Source organism: Montipora capricornis, chromosome 3 (genome assembly GCF_036669925.1).
Source record: "Montipora capricornis isolate CH-2021 chromosome 3, ASM3666992v2, whole genome shotgun sequence".
Classification (NCBI taxonomy): Eukaryota; Metazoa; Cnidaria; class Anthozoa; order Scleractinia; family Acroporidae; genus Montipora; species Montipora capricornis.
The window spans coordinates 11,384,470-11,406,969 of NC_090885.1; the positions used below are offsets into that span (position 1 = coordinate 11,384,470).

The following is a 22,500-nucleotide window of genomic DNA, read 5'->3' on the forward strand; positions in this document are numbered from 1 at the left end:
GATTGTGGCAAAATTGTCATTTTCGCCATATTTGCCAAATTCGCCGCTTTCGCCAACTTTTATGGGCCCCCTTCACTGCTTTGTGTTTTGCCTCGTTGGCGATTGTGGCAAAATTGTCATTTTCGCCATATTTGCCAAATTCGCCGCTTTCGCCAACTTTTATGGGGCCCCCATACTGCTTTGTGCTTTGCCTCGTTGGCGATTGTGGCAAAATTGTCATTTTCGCCATATTTGCCAAATTCGCCGCTTTCGCCAACTTTTATGGGGCCCCTATACTGCTTTGTGCTTTGCCGCGTTGGCGATTGTGGCAAAATTGTCATTTTCGCCGTAATTGCCAAATTCGCCGCTTTCGCCAACTTTTATGGGCCCCCTTCACTGCTTTCTGTTTTTCCTCGTTGGCGATTGTGGCGAAATTGCCTTTTTTGCCATATTTGCCAAATTCGCTGCTTTCGCCAACTTTTATGGGGCCCCTATACTGCTTTGTGCTTTGCCTCGTTGGCGATTGTGGCAAAATTGTCATTTTCGCCATATTTGCCAAATTCGCCGCTTTCGCCAACTTTTATGAGCCCCCTTCACTGCTTTGTGTTTTGCCTCGTTGGCGATTGTGGCAAAATTGTCATTTTCGCCATATTTGCCAAATTCGCCGCTTTCGCCAACTTTTATGGGGCCCCTATACTGCTTTGTGCTTTGCCTCGTTGGCGATTGTGGCAAAATTGTCATTTTCGCCATATTTGCCAAATTCGCCGCTTTCGCCAACTTTTATGGGGCCCCTATACTGCTTTGTGCTTTGCCGCGTTGGCGATTGTGGCAAAATTGTCATTTTCGCCATATTTGCCAAATTCGCCGCTTTCGCCAACTTTTATGGGCCCCCTTCACTGCTTTCTGTTTTTCCTCGTTGGCGATTGTGGCGAAATTGCCTTTTTTGCCATATTTGCCAAATTCGCTGCTTTCGCCAACTTTTATGGGGCCCCTATACTGCTTTGTGCTTTGCCTCGTTGGCGATTGTGGCAAAATTGTCATTTTCGCCATATTTGCCAAATTCGCCGCTTTCGCCAACTTTTATGGGCCCCCTTCACTGCTTTGTGTTTTGCCTCATTGGCGATTGTGGCAAAATTGTCATTTTCGCCATATTTGCCAAATTCGCCGCTTTCGCCAACTTTTATGGGCCCCCTTCACTGCTTTGTGCTTTGCCTCGTTGGCGATTGTGCCAAAATTGTCATTTTCGCCATATTTGCCAAATTCGCCAACATTTTCTCATTTTTGCCATTTTTGTTGTTGTGTGCATGTCTGGACATATCTCGTTTCTAAAGAAACTGTGGTGCTGCGTCGGTGGGGAAGTAGTATACAAAAATTTAGTTTTATCAACGGAGTCATGATAATGTAAATTGGCCACCGTACAGAGATTCTAAAACTAAATTTTTGATTTCCTGATTAGTTCGGTGGGCTTTCCTGAGCAAACCGTCCCTGAGATTCATCTCCTTTCTGACATCCGGAGTCAACCATTAGTCGGCCTTAGACTTTCTTCGAAATAAGGGCGGCATGCTTGTCAATACACTGTTGGAGAATGCCTCGTAAACTTCATTTACGCTAATAGATGAATAAACGTCTTCAAAATTCGCTGAATTTAACTCTTCGAGAAATAGCTTAGTAATTACCTCAATTTCTACCTGAGGCGCAGTTTACCCGATAAAAAGGACGGGAAAAATATAGAAATCCGTAGTAAATTGGCGTTACTTCCGTTTCTTTCTTTGGCAGAACGGATATTTACGATATTAGCCAATCACTGGCCAGTTTCTATTAGACTCGGTTGAAATGACATCATAACGTGATATTAGGGTCATAATTAACAAAATTTCGGCAAGTAATGATTCGCAGGTTGAACTTAACATTGTAATGAGTTCATGATCGCTCAAGCCAGCTGGGATTACTTTCACCGAAAAGATGTTATGAGGTACGTTGCTACAAATAGCATCAATTAGGGTCTTGGACTTGCGCGTAATTCTCGTGGGGCTGCTAATGACTTGTTTTAGACCAAAGTAGGTGAGATTGGATTTAATTTCTTTATGATCTGAGGACACCAAATAGTTACCTGAGAGGATACATTCTTTGTTTTCAGCTGGCACTGTCGAAAGCATTGAATCAAATTTGCAATTTAAATTTGGGCAGAGATGTTTAGAAGTTTCCTAAGGGGGGGTAAATAATTCCAACTAGAAAGTCTTTGGTCATAGGAAACAATATGTCAATCCAGATGCATTCAATATCCTCTTGTTCGAGATCCATTCGTCTTTGAAAGGGAATAGATGAAGAAATATAAACACCAACACCTCCACCTTGACCAGAAGCCTTTTACTTTCCAATAAACGTGTAGCCTTCATTTTCGACCTCGGCTTCGCTTTCGGGGGATAAATGTGTTTCACTGACCTAGAAGATGTGTCTATTCCTAAAGCCATCTAGGATTGGGCAGATGATACTTTTTTTTGCCAACAAGCCTCTAGTGTTTTGATGCAGAATCTCAAGTCCCTTTTTAGAGACAAGTTCGCTAAGTTCGATTCAGGGATGTCATATCGATGAACATTTTCTTGTTGATCTTGGTCACCTCCATCTTGGGTGTCATTCAGAAACATTAAGCCGGGTTAAAGTTTAACCAAACGAGTTAAAGAAGACCGTAACAACATGAAGTCGCTTTGAGAACGCCTTTATTTCATTTGTTTTCCTTTTCGATGAGTGTTTGTCTTTTTTGTCTAAAAGTATAATTAATGAAAAGGAGAAAATAAAAGCATGCGCTTGAGAACTGACCAGTTCACAGGGAACAATATTACACTTTGACGGGTCCAAAAGTAATCAGTGACAGAAGGAGAGAGGGAAGAGAAGGAGGAGAGGGGGTGGTTGTCAATGATACAGTTACTGTAACAGGTATAATAATTTATTACACATAACATGAGAATTTTATTCCATAAAGCTCATTTGTACAAATCTATACGCTTTATTTTCACATGTGGAAGTATAACCAATCAACGATAGCGTAAAGGCGTTTCCATGCCAATCACTCGTGCATCTCGTGCAAATCGTAGTTTGTTATTGAATTAAATTAAATTTGCATTTGGTTCTATTGTTAGTGAGTTTTTGTTTCTAATTCGCGTTCAGAAAACTATTTTAATGAAAATTCTCATGTTATGTGTAATAAACAGTTTACGACATAGAAAGTGCTTTGTACGGGGTTTTTAATATTCACTCGTTGTTTGTGTCAAAAACCCTCACTCGCTCGTTCCTCGCTCGTTCGGGTTTTTGACACAAACAACTCGTGCATAAAACCCCGTACGCCGCACTTTCTATGACGTAAACTATATATATACATAACAAAATTATTCTATCTGATTGGCTGAGAGCAGTGAATTTTTTTAACACAGTGCTAAGAAGAGTTAATTACGTGGAATGCCGAAGGCATACCACGTCTTAAATCCGGGCTGGTCACAAATTTTCTTTTTTTTGTTGGTAGTCACAAATGTGCATACCCCACGGGTATTGAATTAAGCTCCGATCGGGTGAATTTACCTTTGTTACCTTTAGTATATCCAAACTTCCCTGACCCATTTAGAAACCAAATACTTTCCATACGCTTCGCGATTATGTGCGCGCGTTAGACCACTCGGCCACCGCGACACAGTTGTTACGTTGTGAGGAAAGCAATTATTTACTGTGGAATCTTTCCGCTGGCCATGATTGACACAGTATTAAAATATTCGATAAAGTGGACAGATGTTTTCTTCTTTGAGAAAGACAAGCTTTAAAGGTAAGAAGAATTTTCTACGTTAAATGTACATCTTGCTTCGTACTTATACTTGTGTGTTCCGCTGTGAACATTACGGTATTTTGCACAGAACGAATACTTCATTAGAAGTATTTTGCATAGCACGAATACTCTAATATTTCTTGGGAACCGGTTTGTTCAGCCGTTTTGACGTAGAAAGAAAATAAGAAAATAGCTTTCAACGGCAAGCAAAAAAAAATGAAATCAAGTTTTAAAAAAACGAATTACTGATGTCCGTAACGGGACTTCGCAGCGGTCCCCCATCCAAGTACTAACCTCATTCGGAGGAGCTTAACTTCAGCTGACACCTGGGCTAACATTCGCACGTGTATCTTGTCGAACTTTATTAAAACTTGAAAGAAAAAAAGTAAACTAACAAAAACCCGGTGTCTTGCCGTCATTTTGTCACAGATGCATCCTTTGTTTCGTGAGTTGTCAGTATTAAACACGCCAGGTAACTTGATCACAGGCGGCCGCTAAAATCGATGTCATTTTCGATTTTGTGATTTTACTTGTACGACCAGAAGTACGATAGAAAAATTGAACTCAGATTGAACGTACAAAAATCTCCCGAAATGTTTTTCGCTGATAGTAACTTGTATTATATTCGTGGCACAAAATTTATGATGCCTTCCGATCTCGCAAATTGTCTTATTCTCGATCGACACTTCCTAAAAGTTCCTTCTGCTCTCCTTAAAAACTACATATCATTGTTTATTTACTTTTGCGTCGATATTTGTTTTGCATACAGGGAAAACAGGCTAACAAAATCTGTACCTTGCTTCGTTCGCAATTTTGGGCATTAAAGTAGAATTTTTGGTCGTATGTTCCTGACAGAAAGTTGCATCTTTTGACGTCTCCCATCCAGTTACTAACCCCGCCGGAAAGGCTTGAATTCCATGCAAATTGGTTTTGGAAAGCTGTCAGAAGCTCAGAGTACACGCTTAAGCTTGTGGTGAAAAAGAAGTTGTAAATGATCAACTTGTCAGCCTTGAAGCTAAATGTTTCTCGATTTGCTTTTATTTTCTTCAATCGTTCTGCGTTAAGTACCTTACTGAACCACATGTCTTCTCAGGGGGTATCTACCAAAGATATCTACCATGACACTGTAATGATTTACGATACCAAAACAATATCGTGTACCACAATTGTTAGTTATGTGTCGATCAGACCTATGATCAGACATATGATCAGACCGATTCTTTTTTGAGCATTCTGAGAAATGGAGTTCACATGTTGTCTTCTTGTCTTCGCCACGGCAGATTTAAACAGTTTGCAAGAAACTAAACCAGGATTACGGAACCGGAATTCGAATACATGGCCCGGTTGTTCGAAAGCCGATTACCTTAATCCAGGATTAGAGTAAACTTTTGTTTCATGTTTTCAACTTCTGGGTGAAAGTTTCCTTTACTTATTGACTTCTTCTAATGTAAAGTTTCACGGAATATCAGCCTTGAACAGCATTTGAGAGTAGAGAATAAAACTCGTTTGTTCATTTTTAACCTGAGATTAGCATTAATCGGCTTTTGAACAACTGGCCCAGGATGATAAGTTGTTGAACTGTGATCTGTAATAAGGTTTTCGGATGATTTAAGGCTGATCTTGTAATTTTTGGATGAACGTGGTTAAGGAAAGAAGTAAAACTGTAGGATTTAAATAAAGCCTCATTCCAAAAAATAAATATATAAATGAAAGATCCCGTATCCCGAGAACCCGCAAATAGGGCTTCGTTGTTTGCAATTGCAAATTTAGTAACATTAATAATGAGTTTTTACAACAGACAACTTCAAGTTATATTACAGATGTATCTTTCTGGTAATCTCTCGCCATTTTCTGTAAGTGGACAATTTGTGTCAACTGTTGCATTCCACGGATACGCCTTTGGAGGCGTCTTGCTCAGTGTAAAAATAGTTAATTCAGTGAAATTTACCCACAGAATTCTCGGTTTTGATTTGGTATCAGTAGCAATACAATTCCACTTTGTTTAACAATCTCATGAGTGGGGACATCTTTCTGCAAAGGGTCAAAGGCCATTCGTCGAAGTCCAATGAAGGTTCTCCTGGCTTGTGTAGATCTTTTAGCTTGATCTTTATCAACATTCAGTACTTTACTAATCTTAATCCAAGGATCTCTTATATGCTTCGCGGTTGGATTTATAAACAGCAAATGTTTCTTTAAATGAGAATTTGTTCTGCGTCACACATGTGTGATGTACTTCTAATTGCGAACATATATAAAATCTCGTACTGTTGGCGTCCCAACTATTTTCTCCAGGTCAGAATTTCTGTACTTGAAGACAAAATGTTCCTCTCCATCAAAATTTCTTTTTCTTTTCCATACCAATTCCAAACCATTCGTCTCAGGAAACCATACTGACTTGAAGTTGACTCTTAACTTTCTCATCCCATCTTGAAGTTCTTTTGGAAGTTGAGCCGCAGTACAGTAATCAAGTCTCAATCTAATGCATGATTCCAGGAATTTTCTGCGTGTAGCCATATATACTTTGTTTTCAGTTAGTACATTTTTTAACTCTTGGAATTCTCCAATTTCCCCGAGTATTCTGTCATCATTATAGGTCCCTTTCGGGTCTGAGAACCCAGTCAAAAAAGCAATTAAACAGGAGGACTTTCCACTCCACCTTGTCTTGTTCCTGCTTCAATGGAAAAATCTATTATATCTGCACAAACTTGAATTTGACATTTCATTCCATCATACAACATACGTAGGAAATTGGTTAGTTTATTACCTCCAGCTCTACGAAGATTGGTACGAACCAATCAAGTCAAATCTTTTGTTTTGGTGGCGTGAAACTTGAACTTGAACTTGAACTTGTGGCGTGCGTCACTTCCTAACCGGAACTTACCCCCGGGGGGGAGGGGGGTGTACTGTCATATATGGACTATATAGGTATGTGCCGCTGTGAAGGGTATGGTTTTTGAAGCAGTTTACTCTAGGATAGAGTATATAAATCATAGCCTTTCGGTTTCTAGAATAGGGTATCATTTTTCACGAAACTGACCAGTTGGTTGAATCGGCAAAGTTTAAGTTTACGTAACTCAGCCTCAACAGTGTCAATAAATGGCTATCATGAAACACCTTTGTCAAGAATCGGAATTTAGAGGGAAATTGGTAAGAGTTTATTCTAGTATAGGGTAGCAAAATTCAGCTGAACTAGCTCTGGTATAGGCTAAGGGTTCCAGGGTCCCAGCGGCACATCCCCACCCAGAAATTCTTAAAGTGCCCCCCTTTCTCCCCCCCGGAACTTACCTGTGTAATTTTGTTAAATTTCTCGTTCAATTTGGAAAAAAAAATTCTTAAAGTGCCCCCCCCCCCCCCCCCCCCCCCCCCGGAACTTACCTCTGTAATTTTGTTAAATTTCTCGTTCAATTTGGAAGTAATTTGCACTCGTGTGTTTTTCAAAAAATTCAAATTGATGCTCGCAGTTTGTTTTGAAAAACCCACCTGTGCAAATTATTTATTAGATTAACACACTTTGAGGATGATATAAACTCCTCCAGAAGAATGCGAGGGATTATATATCATGGAAGGGTTCGATACCTTCAAATTGTTGCATTTTTTTTATTTTGTAAACTGACGGGTAGCGCCCTCAATAAGCCGGTATGCAAATGTTGGGAAGTTAAAAACAAAGATATGAGACGACAGGTGATCTGAAGGATCGTCAATATCGCACTTGCCTGAATGTCCAATGAGTTTACTGAAATAAAAGACACCTATTTCCGTAAAAATGAATAAAATGAATAAAAATGACCGTCTGTACATTGCGGGCTTTTTTCATGAGTCATATACAATTAAAATGCGTTTCTAATCATCGTGAAATTGGCCGAAGCTTTTTACTTTGAAAATATATTGATCAACCAGCGTAACACTGCCGCGGCTTTAAAAACAAATTTTTGGACCCGAACAGGTTTTTTCGGGACAGCTTGTCAAGAGACGAACCCTAAGACCTCAAGATGAAGAGTGGTTTTCATTAGCAGGTATCTTCATAAATACTGTCAAAGACAACAACCATTTTGTCGTGTTCATCTAGTGCTTTCTGTTGGAAAGGTTTGTACAAAACGAGTTAAGGTCTGCCAAAACTTCGAGTCGTTTAGTACAGCATAACTAACTAACTTGCAGAACTGTTGTAGTTTCTTTCAATAAGCGGGTAACTCGTTTAAAATCATGCAAATAGAGTCCACACTTTCATTTATTTACTAACAACGACATTCGAGGGACGGTATGACGTCGTAGTCTTCAGTCTAAGGGACCAATCCACGGTTTAGAGGAGACAAATTTAGCACAGCGTACGTTGAAGGTAAAAACTCGCCAATTAAGTGGTGTTTAAAGCAATACTGTCGCACTGGACGGTCCGGTCTGGTTGCCAAAAGTTCCAAGTGGGAGATTTTCAGCCACAAACGTCCAGCTCAATGCGAAGCGCCGGTAAAGAAATGTTCGATAAATTCGAGTGTCTTCCGATGCTTGCGTGAACAAAAGGTTTCGCGGTGGGTTGAAGGCAAAAACTCGACAGCAAATATTTTGTTGACTAATAGTTGCAACAAAAAAGTAAAGGTCAAGGCGAAACGCTAATATAAGGGTTCAATAAACTCACGTCACCAAGGTTTTTACCCGCAAAAATTCTTGAGAAATGGGATTACCGCACAATCCCCACCGTGAACGAAAGTTGCCCGAAGTTGGCCGAAATTAAAGCAACGAGTAAAATAAATATGGTCCAGAACGCCCTCGTGAACCGGTAACGGCGTTAACAGTGTAATGTTAGCCTCATAAGGTCCTGAAAAAAGTACATGGGTGCAATGGTCTGACAACTCCTACCCCAACACCTGTGCGTCATTTAACTTCATGGAACTATGTATCAAGTTTAGCGGGGACGTCCACCCTTTATCCGATCCAGAAACAACAACTGCTGGCAACAGGATATCTGTTTGTATTGGAAATCGACGTTATAAGAGATCTGGCCAAAGTGGATCATTAGACAACATCTCTCGCATCACCACCTCCAAACAATGGCAGAGTGACACCAGGACGACTTTGCTGAGGCGCAACACAGGGAACCCAGCCCAGTCTATAACGACCATTCCGAAGCGTGTTTTCAGAGATCCTCGCGCGTTTAGAGACACTACAAACTTGGTCAACTTGCGTCCTCCCCCTGGAATTTGCGTCAATTTACACAAGCATGTGTCATTGTGCAATCGTAATGCTCGCTCTTTGAGAAACAAAAAAGCAACAATATTTGATTATATGTGCGATCACAAAGTCGATCTTGTTGCTATAACTGAACATTGGCTAACAGCAAAAGACTCGGCTGTAAGAGCAGAGCTATGCCCAGAGGGTTACAGAATTCTTGATCATCCAAGACTCGATCGTCGAGGAAGGGGTACTGGGATTATTTACCGTGACTCGCTTGATGTTTCCAAGGTTAATGCTGGGGTCAGTGACCGTGAATCTTTCGAGTTTTCTGTGTGGATGGTCAGATCGCCACCTTTCAGCATGCGGCTTGTGATCATCTACAGACCGCCATATTCAGAGGAGCAATGTGTTTCCACAAGTGTATTTCTCACTGAGTTCCCTGAATTTCAAGAAACTCTGCTGCTTGCTCTTCGGAGCAATTGCTGATAACGGGTGATTTCAACATTCACGTCGATGATCCTCACGACTCCGATGGACGGACATTTTTAGAGCTGCTTGAAGGCCTGAGACTGGAGCAGCATGTTGATCAGCCTACGCATCGCGATGGACACACGCTTGACTTAACTATAACCCGCTTGTCTGAGAGTTTGGTAGCTAGCAAGCCTGTAGTCGATCAGTTCATTTCTGATCATGCTGCTGTTCTTTGTCCCGATTGCTCCACCCAGACCTGGTCTCTCCGTGAAAACCTCCAACTACAGGAAGATCAAGTCAATTGATGTTGAACAACTGAAAAGGGACTTCCGGTCTACTGCACTTTTTGCGGCAGAAGAGCCAACTACTAATGATGAATTAGAATCATATGCAAGGGCGTATGATAGTACTCTTTCGGCTCTCCTTGACAAGCATGCCCTCTAAGGACTCGTACAATAGTGTATAGGCCTGTCGTCCCCTAGTACAGCAAAGAGATCGATGAGGCTAAGCGCTCAGGTAAGAAGGCTGAAAGGAAATGGAGAAGAACAGGGTTGCTCGCTGATTTTGATGACTACAAGAAAAAGAGAAACTACGCTACTAACCTTATGAATAAAGCGAGGCAAGAGTTTTACTGTAATTTCATCGAGGACAATAGTGCGGATCAGAGAAAGCTATTAAACGCTTCCAAAAAACTGCTTGGTACATGTGAAATGCTGTCCTTCCCTGACCATCTTGATAAGACCCTCTAGGCAAATGAAATCGGAAAAATTTTCGTGCGCAAGATTGAGAGCAATCGTTGAGTTACTAACGCCATATCTCTTAGCCCTTCAGATATCAGTCTCGTGCCTCCGGACCGACTGGCCACAGATGTCACAGGTCAAACGCTTCACTCTTTTGACACCCCAAGTGAGCGTTGTGTCGATGACTTTATCAAGAACTCTGCTAAAAAGTTGTGTACATTGGATCCATGGCCATCTACCCTGGTCTGTGACGCACTAGATGTGGTACTTCCGGTAATCACTAAAGTGGTGAATGCTTCCCTGTCAACTGGTCATTTCCCCGACGTGTGGAAGGAAGCGATCGTGAACCCTTTGCTTAAAAAAGGAGCGAAGGACACAACCCACAAAAATTTGCTTCTAGTTAGCAACCTTCAATTCGCCTCCAAGATTACCGAAAGAGCAGTGTTTGATCAGGTGTACAACAATGTCACTGTCAACGAGCTGTTTCCGGGATGGCAGTCGGCATACAGGATATCGCATAGTACGGAGACTGCACTGGTCAAGATCTTCAATGACATTCTGCTTAACACGATTCGTCAGCATGTGTCTTTGCTTGTATCACTTGATCTTAGCGCAGCCTTCGATACGGTTGACCATACCATCCTCCTTCGCCGCCTTGAGACGGCGTTTGAATTCATGTATTCAAGTGGTTCGCCTCTTACTTATCAGGTCGCTCGCAGCGTGTTATGGTTAAAGGGGAATTGGCAAATAAATTTCAGTTATCATTTGTCTTGGACCACTTCTCTTCTCAGTGTATGCCCGCATGCCATTTGAGGTGATCAAGAACCACCTGCCAAATGCCCATGCCTACGCTGACGACATTCAGCTCTACTTAGCGTACAAGCCAGACAGTTCTATGGGGGATACGGAGGCAAGATGTGCTATGGAGCGATGCATTAGAGCTGTTAGGGCGTGGATAATTATTGATAAGTTGAAGTTGAACGAAGAAAACTGAGCTTGTGTTAATTGGAACTCGGCAGCAACTTGTAAAAGTTCGAAGCGATAGTCTTTTAGTTGGCGACACGCATGTACCACCAGTAAATGAAGCTAGGAATTTAGGGGTCTGGTTCGATTATAATTTCCAGTTTCACAGCCATATAAACAATCAGCTTTTTATTCATTAATTTATATAATATTAGGCGTATTAGTAAGAAAGTATCTGCCATTGGAGGCTGCAAAGACCTTGGTCCAAGCTATGGTTATAAGCAGGATTAATTAGTTCTGTAATGCTATATAATATGGTTTGCCAGCCATCCATATTCGAAAACTGCAACGCGTTCAAAACGCTGCTGCCAGGGTGTTGGCAAATACCGCGCGCTATTCGCATATAACTCCTGTGATGATAGATCTCCATTTGTTACCCGTAGAATTTAGGATTATTTTTAAAATGATCTTAATGACTTTCAAGGCTTTACATGGCCTAGCGCCACCTTATCTTAGTGCATGATATGTTATCTTATAAAGCCCATTTAAGATATAATTTAAAATGTAATGATGGCAACGTATTAATTCGATCTGCAATAAGATCTGCAAGAAAAATCCGTTTTCTAGCTTAAATTGATGATCCTCATGATTTTACCTGGGTAGAATAGGCACTCATGAATTGAAGAAACTTTTTGGAGCCTAAATTGAGCCTGGAGAAAAATTAGGGTCAGGTTATGGATATCAATTGACCTATTATACATAAGTAAAAGATGAAAAGAACCGTGTTGGTTAAGGATGTTCATCGTTGTAGTGTAGTGGTGAAGACTTGAAAATCATCAAACTGAATGCACTGGGAGACAAAACAAGCAAAACTCAAAAACGGCGTAAACACTGTGTTTTTCGACGCACAAAACTGCTTAATAACAGCAACTTTATTCATTTAATTCTATGAAAGGGAAGGATACCATAGGTTATCCCTTTTGAGGGTATCCGCCCGCACCCGGATGTGATTGACTGAGAGTCGATTTTGATGAGGGAGAAAAACCGGAGTACCCTAAGAAAAAACCTCAGAATCAGATTGAGATCGATTGAAACTCAGCCCACATGTGATCCTAGGCCAGGGATGAACCCGGGTCACACAGGTGGAAGGCGCCGTTCATAACAGCTAAAACATCCTTTTGCTACCGTTCAACATTTTCCTGAAAATTAGTGGAAATATTTACTGGGGAGTTGTTCAAAGTTACAGAGATAAGCAGTCCATTCAAAGCTTATGCGCCGATCAAATCGAAACTTCAACATCCCCCCTCCCCTTACCCCGGGCAAACCCCGAGAATTTGACTATCTTTTGTGCCCGGGGAGTGTGGAATTTGACCATGGCCTGCGTGGGGTGGGGAAAATTGAACCGGGAGTGTCAGGTTTCAAATGCTTTTTTTTTTTCGGGCGCCGAAGTCGCTAACAGCTATAAAACACGTCTTTGGACGAGATGGAAGAGTTTAAAGGAAGAGATGTAGCATTTGTGAGTGATTGGCTTATTAAAAAGGTCTTCAAAAGGTCTTTATTAAAGATGGCAGGAGCCGACGACGATTGTTCATTAGTAGGGTAGGGCATTTGAACACCATTTTGGCCCGAGGGGGCGGGAATTTGAACTATCCAATCTTCAAAAGTTCAAATGCCCGGGCTTTGCCCGGGTGTGGGGGGGAGGAGGTGTTGAAGTTTCGAGTTGATCGGCGCATTACGTTGAAGATTCCAGATAACGTCTCCGTCGTGAACTCTATTCTGTACAACCGGTGGCTGCGCTAGCTGCTAACAACTCTTGTCAAAAGCAGAAGTGAAGTGTTGCTTGAGTTGCCGCGTTGTTCGCAGTTGTTTTAATGGAATTTCCTATTGTACTTTTTTTAGTGTTTTCGGAAGCCATATTTTCTTTGAAGGCCTGTAGTACATATTCATCTGTGGACTCTTCAACTGAAACGGACTTTTCTTCGGTCGCCGAAGATCTTGTGCTTTTTACTCTTCCTTCGGCCATTGCGCCTTTCGCGATAGACTCGAACTGTTGCCGATTTCTCGTGCTCCTAAGCGTAAGCGGCTTCTTGTAAAATCTTTCGAGAAAGTCACGTCATAATAAAAACAAGGAAAATTTTGTCTTTGTAAACGGAGACAATGTTTTTGAAAATATCATTGTTTCCCATTTTGCCAGCGTTGCTATGTAAAGGTATGCGTTGCTACGGTGCGATACCGGTCAGCCTCGCTTTCAAGTCGAATGCCATTTTGAATCGAATACCTCGTCATGGTGTTCAATCAGATGCCGAATTCTCCTAACTTATGTGATTCTATAAAATAAAAGAAATCGCTAAAAAATCAGCAAGAAACAATTCAAGGAGAAGAAAACATGCCGAATTTACAAAATGCGCAGAAGTCAATACAGCCAGCCCCTTTACTAAATATGAAATACTGCTGGTTTGGCTGTGGATTATTTGTGCTCTGAAATAAAGCACTTTTCAGAAATTCAGCTTGATGGCTTTTATTGAAATAAATATGTGAGATTAATTATTAATCACACGCGATAGGAGAGCGAGTCACGAATGCGCGAAGATATTCGATGCAACAGAAATTAAAGCTATGTCTTTAAAAGAAGGTGTCAAACAGAACTCAGCTTATCATTTCATAGGCTAAACAGTTTGGCATGTCTTCTGTTATTGAACAGCAATTATTTGAAGTGTTTTGTTGTGAATCAGCATCTAACTTAATCACCAAAACAAATTCCCCACAACGCTATAAGAGTCACAGTGAGCACAATTGTTGGTTGTGAATGTACGTAGATACAGCATGACAACCTGTTACCTAGGTGAAAAACGTAGTTGTTCTTCGCTTCTAAGCCAGGTAAGTGTGGGAGTTTCGTCTTAGAGCATGTTTTTTGTTCAAGTAATACTTCGTATCCGGTAACTATTTCTTAATCTATCTGGCAGCAAAAAATAATTAAGTCACTTGAAAGCGGAGAATTTATTACATGCGCCCTAATTAACTAGGTTTTTCGGTAATAGTTCGTATCGTAACTATTACTTAACGTATCTAGCAGCAAAAAAATAATTTAAAAGTCACTTGAAAGCGGAGAATTTATTACATGCGCCCTAATTAACTACGTTTTTTGGTGAAAATATGTAATATATAATTTTGATTAAGGAGAATATATATTTTCTCCATTTTACTTGTGGTTCTGTGCATTTGTGGCATTTTTATTTATTTTGGTACTTTTAACCAAGACTGTTTTCAAGGAATTTGGCGTTTTGCCTTCAAGAAGTAGGATCGTATTGTCATGGTGGTTTATGTACACATACTTAGTGATATCTCGAGCAGGAAGCAGTTTAACTCAAACGCCTTGATTTTATTCTTTTCAGCTGCAGTAAGAATAGCGGCAATCATGGGGAAACGAAGATGTTTGGTTTATGTTTTAACGTGGATGTTTATGGTAAATTCTAAAGCTTCAAATGCCAAAGACAGGTATGCGGTTTTTGGTTCTATCGAGAATTGATTTATTTTAATATAGGGAATAGAAATTAGAGAACACGTTTTTTTGTATTTCGAGTTCATGATCTAACCCCAACATTTGACTTTTCATAAACCTCATATATCTTTCCGTGTTTCGTCATCATGCAATGAGACGTTGATTCACGCATGTCTGATATATATGTGGTTTAAAATCTTGTGAGGTGGCCCGTACCAGACGGAGTGGCGACTAATGCAGTCCTAATCAAATAGGCCCTTTTTTCGGCATAACTAAGTTCAGGTTCATTTTGTTTCACCATATTTGCGGAGAAAACCATACACATATAGGGTGCGTTAGATTGGGAAATCCGGATTACGGGTGTTTCAAAAACTCGCTCCGATTTTTTTGTTTGCTTATATTTCATTAATTACTAAAACTACCTCTTGGAAAACTCTGCATGTTATTCCTTATTCATTTTACATCGAAGGCTTTAAATATTATTAACCAGAATGGCCTTCTTTATTGTTGATGACATTTTCTAGGCGACGGGGCATAGAATGCGCGAGCTCATAAAGCGTTTCCAGTGTCAAATTTTTCCACGCCTACATTTGAAGTTAATGAAGTTCAATTTACTGACGACTTTTGGCTTCAGAGCTAGCAGTAAGCTGAAGTAATTCACGAAGCAAGCTCCCCTTTATCCAATTGGATTGTCTAAGCCCGGCATTTTGTTTCTCTGGCTTCTCGTAGGTGAATCAGTACTTGCCTTGAGCAATCAAAGCTTGACATTCAAAATGATTATTAATTAATACAAGAAACTTGAAATTAGAACCCAAACATGTTCTTACTAACCTTTATATTTGGCATTAAAATTAAAACTTTAATTTTAATAGCGGAGCTCAGGCGCGCGAAGCTCGCCAGCAGAGCACCATGGGCAAGATTTTTTGGGAAATCTATCCATGCGAGAAATTTTGGTTATGACGCCAGCGTACGCCCGTCCGTACAGACTGTCGGGAGTGTTCGGGCAATTTTCCTTGGCGGGAAATCGCGTGGCAGCATTACATTTGGCAACCCACGTTTTTTTCTGGCAGGAAGTCAAATTAGTGACGAGCAACGAGGTAAAGAGCAGGAAAGAGCAGAACCTTTCTTTTGCTTGCTCGATTTTGGCGTTCTCGAGAGAGGTTCTGCAGGAAATCGAGTAAGATCTTTATCCAGCATGCGCTACATGTTGCCCAATCTCGTACCCAGAGTTTTCGGGCTTTTTGACCAGCGGGTGAGCGCCCGGAGAGACTCTGCGATAATAGACTCCATTTTCCCAGAAAAAGTGGGTTCCGGTCCAGAATGCCATCGTGCAAGCAAAACGATCGACAAGTTTTTTGTGGAAACGACACAAATGTCCTCTTCTTCCACAATTTGATGCTTCCGTATTTCTTAATGGCTTCGACAAGACCTTATTCCACGGATTTCTCCTCAAAGAGACTGATGTAATGTTTTCCCACGGTACTTTTGCAACAGTAATCACTTTTTAGCAGCGTGGGAAAATTCCCGAGCGGTATAAGACATAATTCAAACCTCGTCGTTTTATTATTTTTGTGATTTATATATTTCTGAGGTAGATAAAAAAATCAAGCAGCACTAACACTAGTTTTAGATTTTGTATCTCCCTCCAAATTCTGGGGCTTCCGAATTACTTACCGACCTCCTGTCGGACTGCCACTGTTACGCAAGCGGCCAATCAAAAATGTAGTTCAAGTCGATTATTCCAGAGGCTCTCCGGGCGCTCACCCGCTGGCCAAGAAGCCCGAAGACTCCGGGTACGAGATTGCACGTTGCCAGGATACAGTCTCGATCCCAAGCCTAATATGCCAGATCTCGCCGCCATCTTGGTTTTTCACGGTGTTAAGTTCGTTGCCTAGTTTTTTCGCTTTCAATATCTCAGTGTTTCTTTGGCGTCTGCGACCTTTAGACTCGTAGCTGCTCATCTTACTGGTCACACCATTGGTTGACCTTTAGCTTGTACAAAGTCTGGTTCTGCAGTAAGTTCGTTTAGTTTTACGTTGACCGTCATCAAGTTAAGTAAAGAACGGTTGTGAGAGTCAAGTTCATCCTACTCGTAGCCTTTACTGTGTGGGACATATATGTAAGTTTTGTTGTTTTGTCAGCTCCCGGTGGAATTAGACCTGTGAGGAGTAATCATTTAGTATTGTTTTTGATTCATTTTTTCGGAGTGCATGCTTCATATGTTCCTGTTGAAATTTAAACTGCAAGTGCCTTCAATTGTCTTCTTTTAAGCGCAGCGTCGTAGTTATTAAACATGTAGTTTTGCTAGTGTTCCTATTAACTTGTAGTGTTTGCATTTATGTTTTTTTTTTTTAGCGGAACATTCAGTTTTATTGAATTTGTTGTAGTGGTTCTTGGGTTACGCCCCCAAGTTGCAAAGGTCGTATTTTTTTACCTTTCGTTGTTTTGCCTTCCTTTTATTCTTCAGTTATCAATTTAGTTGTATCCTAATCCTTTAATTTTCAGTTTACGAGAATCATCGATTTGTTAGGACGAAATAAATATTTAGAACTTTCACCGCCTTCGATCTTTGATCTCCGTAAAGTACTTCTTGAATTTCGGTGACACGTCTTCGATTTATCTTGATAGTCGCCGAAGCCACTCACGGTACAACAGGCTCAATTATAACCATTGGTTTTACCACTAAACGGATGCCTGCACCGGAAAAACGGGTTTGACGAATGAAAACAAGATTGACTAGTCCAGGCGTTCGGGCTGCGTCGGCTTGAAAGAGTTAACGCGATTCAGGCAGAGCCTCCTTTTCTCCTTCTCAGTAAAGAAAAAGACAAAAGGAGGCTCTGCTTCTGTTTGATCACTGTTAACTGCACTAGTACACTAATGACGATTAATTTTGTGCTTTATGCAGAAGCTTAATTATTTCCATATACACTATATTACTTTCTGGGGTTAGAAACGGGAGCTTCGCTTTTAGGCTTGGCTAAATCTATATATTATTTTCGTAACTCTTGAATGAAAAAATAAAAATTGCTTTGTTTATTTAAGCTACCAGAGTACCACCGATATGATGAGGAAATTATTTCACGAGGAGAGCTATGAAAAACGTCTCAGACCATTTCATAATGGTAAGAAAAAGCAAGCCAGTATAGCATTTAAAGTATTTACTGATTTATCCAAACTATTAAACAAACAAGCTTGCTGTTCATTAATCAGACACGCTTGCCCCGTGAATTATAACCAACGTAAATTTCCAATTCAGGGATTTAAAGTAAGCTTAACTTAGCTTTAACTGAAAAAAAAGTTATTAAAATTGATTTTCCTATGCTTGATATGCGCTACGTTTTGTAACGAGTGAGGGGACAGCGGGATAAGGAGCTAACAGGGGGACACTTTTTCTAAGGACAAAGACGAACGACTTAATTTTGTTTTTGGTTTGAAAAGTTTCTTTTTTTTTTAACCAGTTTAAATTTTTAAAACTTGTTTAATTTTTTTTAGAACACTGCCCATTTTAACATATTCGAATATGTTTCTGTAATTAATTTTATGGAGTATGTATAAAATAAACGAGAGAAATCATTTTAAGAATATTATAATGATGGATTGTTGTTTCTGATGCTATCAAAGACAATAATAATTATTTACTGCATGTGAACAATAATTTTTAGCGTTTAGGGCTAAATTCTCAGCTTAGTTATTAGGGTTGGTTAAGCACTTATTTTGAATGGTTAGTTTTCATGTAAGGTTAGGGACACTGCCTGCATTTTAGTAATTAGGGTTAAGCTCTCCATTAGGCTTACGCACTTATTTAAAACGGTTAGCATTTCAGGAGGTGTATGCAACTGCAGACTGCCTACAAATAGCACTGATAAACAGTATTTAAGTCTGTCTATAAAGCACCCATTTCAAAGAGCGCTGAGAAGCAGTATTTAAGTCTAAGCACCCAGTATAACACAGTTAGCTTTTACTGCGATATAGACTAAAGGTTAGTCTACAGTCAGCAAGTGTCAGACACTGCATTCCAGTTAAGTGATTGGAGTAAAAACTTATTTGCAGTGTTTAGTCTAGAACAACCGTTGTCTTGGTTTTCGGGTTAAGTATATTGTTTCAGTGTTGGTGGAAGTAAAGCATCCTTTCACATGTAGGATAAAGGGATTTAGCTTGTGAAAAAGCTTCGGTGTGCTGTGTCAGTGGGGACGTGAAATAAAGAAAAGGCTTTATGAAATGAGTTTATACGGTAAAGTGACCACTGTAAAGCTGAAAGCTGACGTTTTGAGTGTTAGCTCTTCGTCAGAGCTAAGCCCTTTTTTGTCTTTTACAAGTAATATTACTTTTCATAATGAAAAAGCAGTGATATTCTTTAATCATTCCCTTGGCAATATAACTTAGGGTGCGTTCGATTGACCGGCCTATTCCGGAATAAGAATACGTGGAGTGATGATTTAAAACACTATGTATGGCGTTTTGCAGCAATAAGAATGATAAAGCTATGTTTAAAATAGAATTTTTGCAGATGTTTGATAATATTAATGTGAATCCCCGCAAAAGCGAAGGATTTTAACTTCTTTTCCATTTATTCCCATTCCCGACTACGGTCACTCGAACGCGCCCTTATATAATACAAGATTCATTAATATTTGTCTGTCATACTTTCAACTAAATAGAGCAGTTTACAACTACATTACCATTAAAAGAAACAATGGTATTATTTGTACTCTTCCAATATTAATAAACTACAATTAATCTTGAACGGAAATTACTCATTTTGCAAACGGTGGCCTCTTACAAGCTGGATGTAAAGGAAATTTCTTTGAAATAATCGAAAGTAAGAGTCCCAGCACTGCACAAGTTTAATGTTGTAGGAGAAGGAAGTCATTGGACCTCTCCAAACCTCGCCAGTACTCGAGCATAATATTAGTTTTCGATCTCAGTTATTTTTCCTAAAAGCATGTTGGGGTACAAGAGTGCCATTTTACCATCAAGTAAAATAGAGGAATGTTGGAGCTGCCGTTGGTTGTTGGGCATTTTCTGCATAATTTCTTAAAGCCACCTTTCCGTAATTTGCTGTCCTCTGTGAGAAATTCGACAGTTTGCTTGGGACAAGACTTGAAACAGTTCCCGTTTTGGAACTACTTTCTTGTTGTTTCCTGTGAAGACTTTGCCGTTGCTGTAAACCCATTTCCTTCAAGTTATCATCTGTTGTTCCATTTTGATAATTGTTTCGGCTTAGATCAGTCCTTGTTTCCTGAGAGGCGGGGTTGCTTCTCTGTTTTTTCTTTCAAGAAATCTTTGGCCTTCTTGTAGAAATCATCTTCTAAATAACCTTTTTTTTTTTTAGTCTTTTGTCTTACGGTGGCCTTTCAATTCTTCTATGTCTTTATAAAAATTGATTTCATTTACGCAAATGTGTTGGCGTGACTCTGCTAATGTGGCTCTGCTGTCGTATTGCACATTTGTGAATAAATCAAACTTTTGACCGAGAGTGGGCTGGGGTGAATAATAAAACATTCATTTATAGATTATTCTGAGGAACAGACCTTTTCGGCTTGTTCATTTTGTTTTCCCAATACAGAGCATGTGATAATACTCAGGAGGTTTGGTCTTTTGTTTTGTTCATTAAAATGAGGGCATGCAAGCATGAATATGCCTGCATGCACTCTTTTTAATGAGCAAAACAAAGGGTCACGCCTCCTGATCTGTGGCCTCTGTTGACCCATGCTGCAGAAATTCTGCGGCCTCTGTTGACCCATGCTGCAGAAATTATTTGTAATTTTGAAATGCAATGTCCAGATAGTGTATTAAGTGGTGTAATATTTTTTATACTGTTTTTGTTGTAACAGTGGCACACGTGCCTCTGAATCATTGGTTTTATTGGGTCTAATGAACATTTCAAATTAAATTGAAGATTTAGGTGTTTATATGTCTGTCCATCCGACAAATGTATATATACTGAACTTTTTTGTAAGGGCCGTGAAAATGGCATTCTTTTTGTTTATAAAATTCCAGCAAACTTAACAGTCCGCAAAGGACACCATATTTTTGCGTTTTCTTGTAGCAACAATTCCTGTATCCGCAAGTTTGCAATAAACTTGTTGCTCTCAAAAACTCATTGCTTCCGTGTTATTTCGCTAACTATTTCGACTCTGATGCCTCGATTTGAAGAGAATTAAAGAAAAAGGCGTTTTTTCGCGGAATCCTGTTTGAATTTACCGATAATGTGCCCATTTCTTGCGGAAAATGCAATTTTGGAAAAACACAAAATATTTTGGAAAGCGTTGAAGTTAAAGACGCAACTTTTTAAGAAAGCTTTTGCATTATAATATATGACATTTACTACATTGTTGAAGGACTCAAATTGGGCAGTAGTTTTACTAGTTTTTCCAGTTTTACTTATTACTTTATTTTAGTGTTTTCCTGTGAAGCGTCATGGATTTATAGATATGTACGCTACATAATGATGAGAGGTTTTGAGAAAGATTTTAGAATAAAAAATAGCGATATAAAAACATGACGTTTCGGCGACGACATGTCCCCATTATCAAATGCAAATTATAAGAAGATAGTGAACGTTATGTATACAATAGTGAGTGACAAATTACATTGGAATAAACGAGGCGGGAATAAACAAAAGAATGGGAAATTTTTTTAAATAAACAGTTTCGCTGGAATGGAGTCATTTTGAGTGTTCAGAGTCGGTCTCTTTTTCCTTATCAAAAGCATCTCGTAAATAAGGCACTCAAATTTTCCGTGGCATTTCTTTAAGATGGTAAAATGCTCGTGAAGATTGGTAGGTCTTTGATTGTGTTTATCCTTTAGGTGTATACCGATGACGGAATACTTATGCTCCTCGATGCGTAGGTGGAGGTGGCGGCTCGTGTAGCCTATATACTTCGAATCACACGAATTACATTGATATTCATACACAACGCATTGCTGGTTTACAAGTGAAGGCTTTGTTTCCGTAACTTTTAAATCTTCAGAGATTTTCTTACTTGTGAAAACTGGTCGTATTACACGATCGATTTTCTTTCCAAGATCGTTTAGTTGCTTGCGAACGGAGTCGGCAGATATCTGATCTTTGAAAGACAAGGTTATTAATACAGGGCTGTCAATTGGCTCGATACAGCTTTGGTTCTGTTCTTGGGAGGCGTGAAATCTCTTAAAAATGGAATCAATAAGTTTTACAGGATATTTTAATTTAAGAAACATTTTCCTTAGATCGTAGCATTCTTTGGAGAAGAGGTCCGGTGAGGATGACAGGCGTTTAGCGCGATCAAGCAGTTCTTATTAGCGATCGTTTATACCTGTTGTCCACATGGCTCTGATAATGGAGTAAAAGCCCTTTGTTGGTCTTTTTTCTGTAAACAGAGGTGTTAAGGTGGCTGTCGGTCTTAGTGATTACCATGCCTACGAAGGGTAAGCTGTTGTTGACAGCTGTTTCCATTGTAAATTGGATTGCCGGGTGCGCATCATTCAGAACTGAAAGGAAATCGGTAGCAGCGGTAAGGTCAGGTACTAGAGCAAAGGTGTCATCAACGTATCATCTGTAGAAATTGGGAACTTTGTTTTCGTGTGCAAGTTTCTCCTCGATGGAGCACATAACGGTGTTTGCCATTAGCGGTCCTAATGGTGAGCCCATCGCAACGCCGTCTATCTGTTCGTACAAGTCGCCGTTAAACTGGAAAAGTTGATCTTTGGTTGCTATTGTAATTTGCATTTGATAATGGTGACATGTCGTCGCCGAAACGTCATGTTTTTATATCGCTATTTTTTATTCTAAAATGTACGCTATATAAAAATGTTTATTATTATTATGTTTATTAAAAAAACAAGGCCCTGTATTTTTAGCTACGCCCCCCAAAAAAGAAAAATTATTTTTT

General features: G+C 39.8%; 1 protein-coding gene across 4 annotated transcripts in view; it reads left to right on the forward strand.

Moving 5' to 3' along the window:
- Window positions 1-1,847: 1,847 nt before the first annotated feature.
- LOC138042207 (glycine receptor subunit alpha-2-like) overlaps window positions 1,848-22,500 on the forward strand; it is a 37,782-nt gene continuing 17,129 nt past the window's right edge. The window contains exons 1-3 of one of the 4 annotated variants that reach the window (XM_068888016.1): window positions 1,848-1,951; window positions 14,520-14,622; window positions 17,669-17,748. In XM_068888016.1, coding sequence (XP_068744117.1) covers window positions 14,543-14,622; window positions 17,669-17,748 — 160 coding nt within the window. In that variant the 5' untranslated portion in view covers window positions 1,848-1,951; window positions 14,520-14,542. Of the gene's footprint in view, window positions 1,952-3,777; window positions 3,791-7,383; window positions 7,804-13,740; window positions 14,005-14,519; window positions 14,623-17,668; window positions 17,749-22,500 lie in introns of those variants that run through there. The other 3 variants (XM_068888018.1, XM_068888014.1, XM_068888017.1) reach the window with 3 other exon arrangements.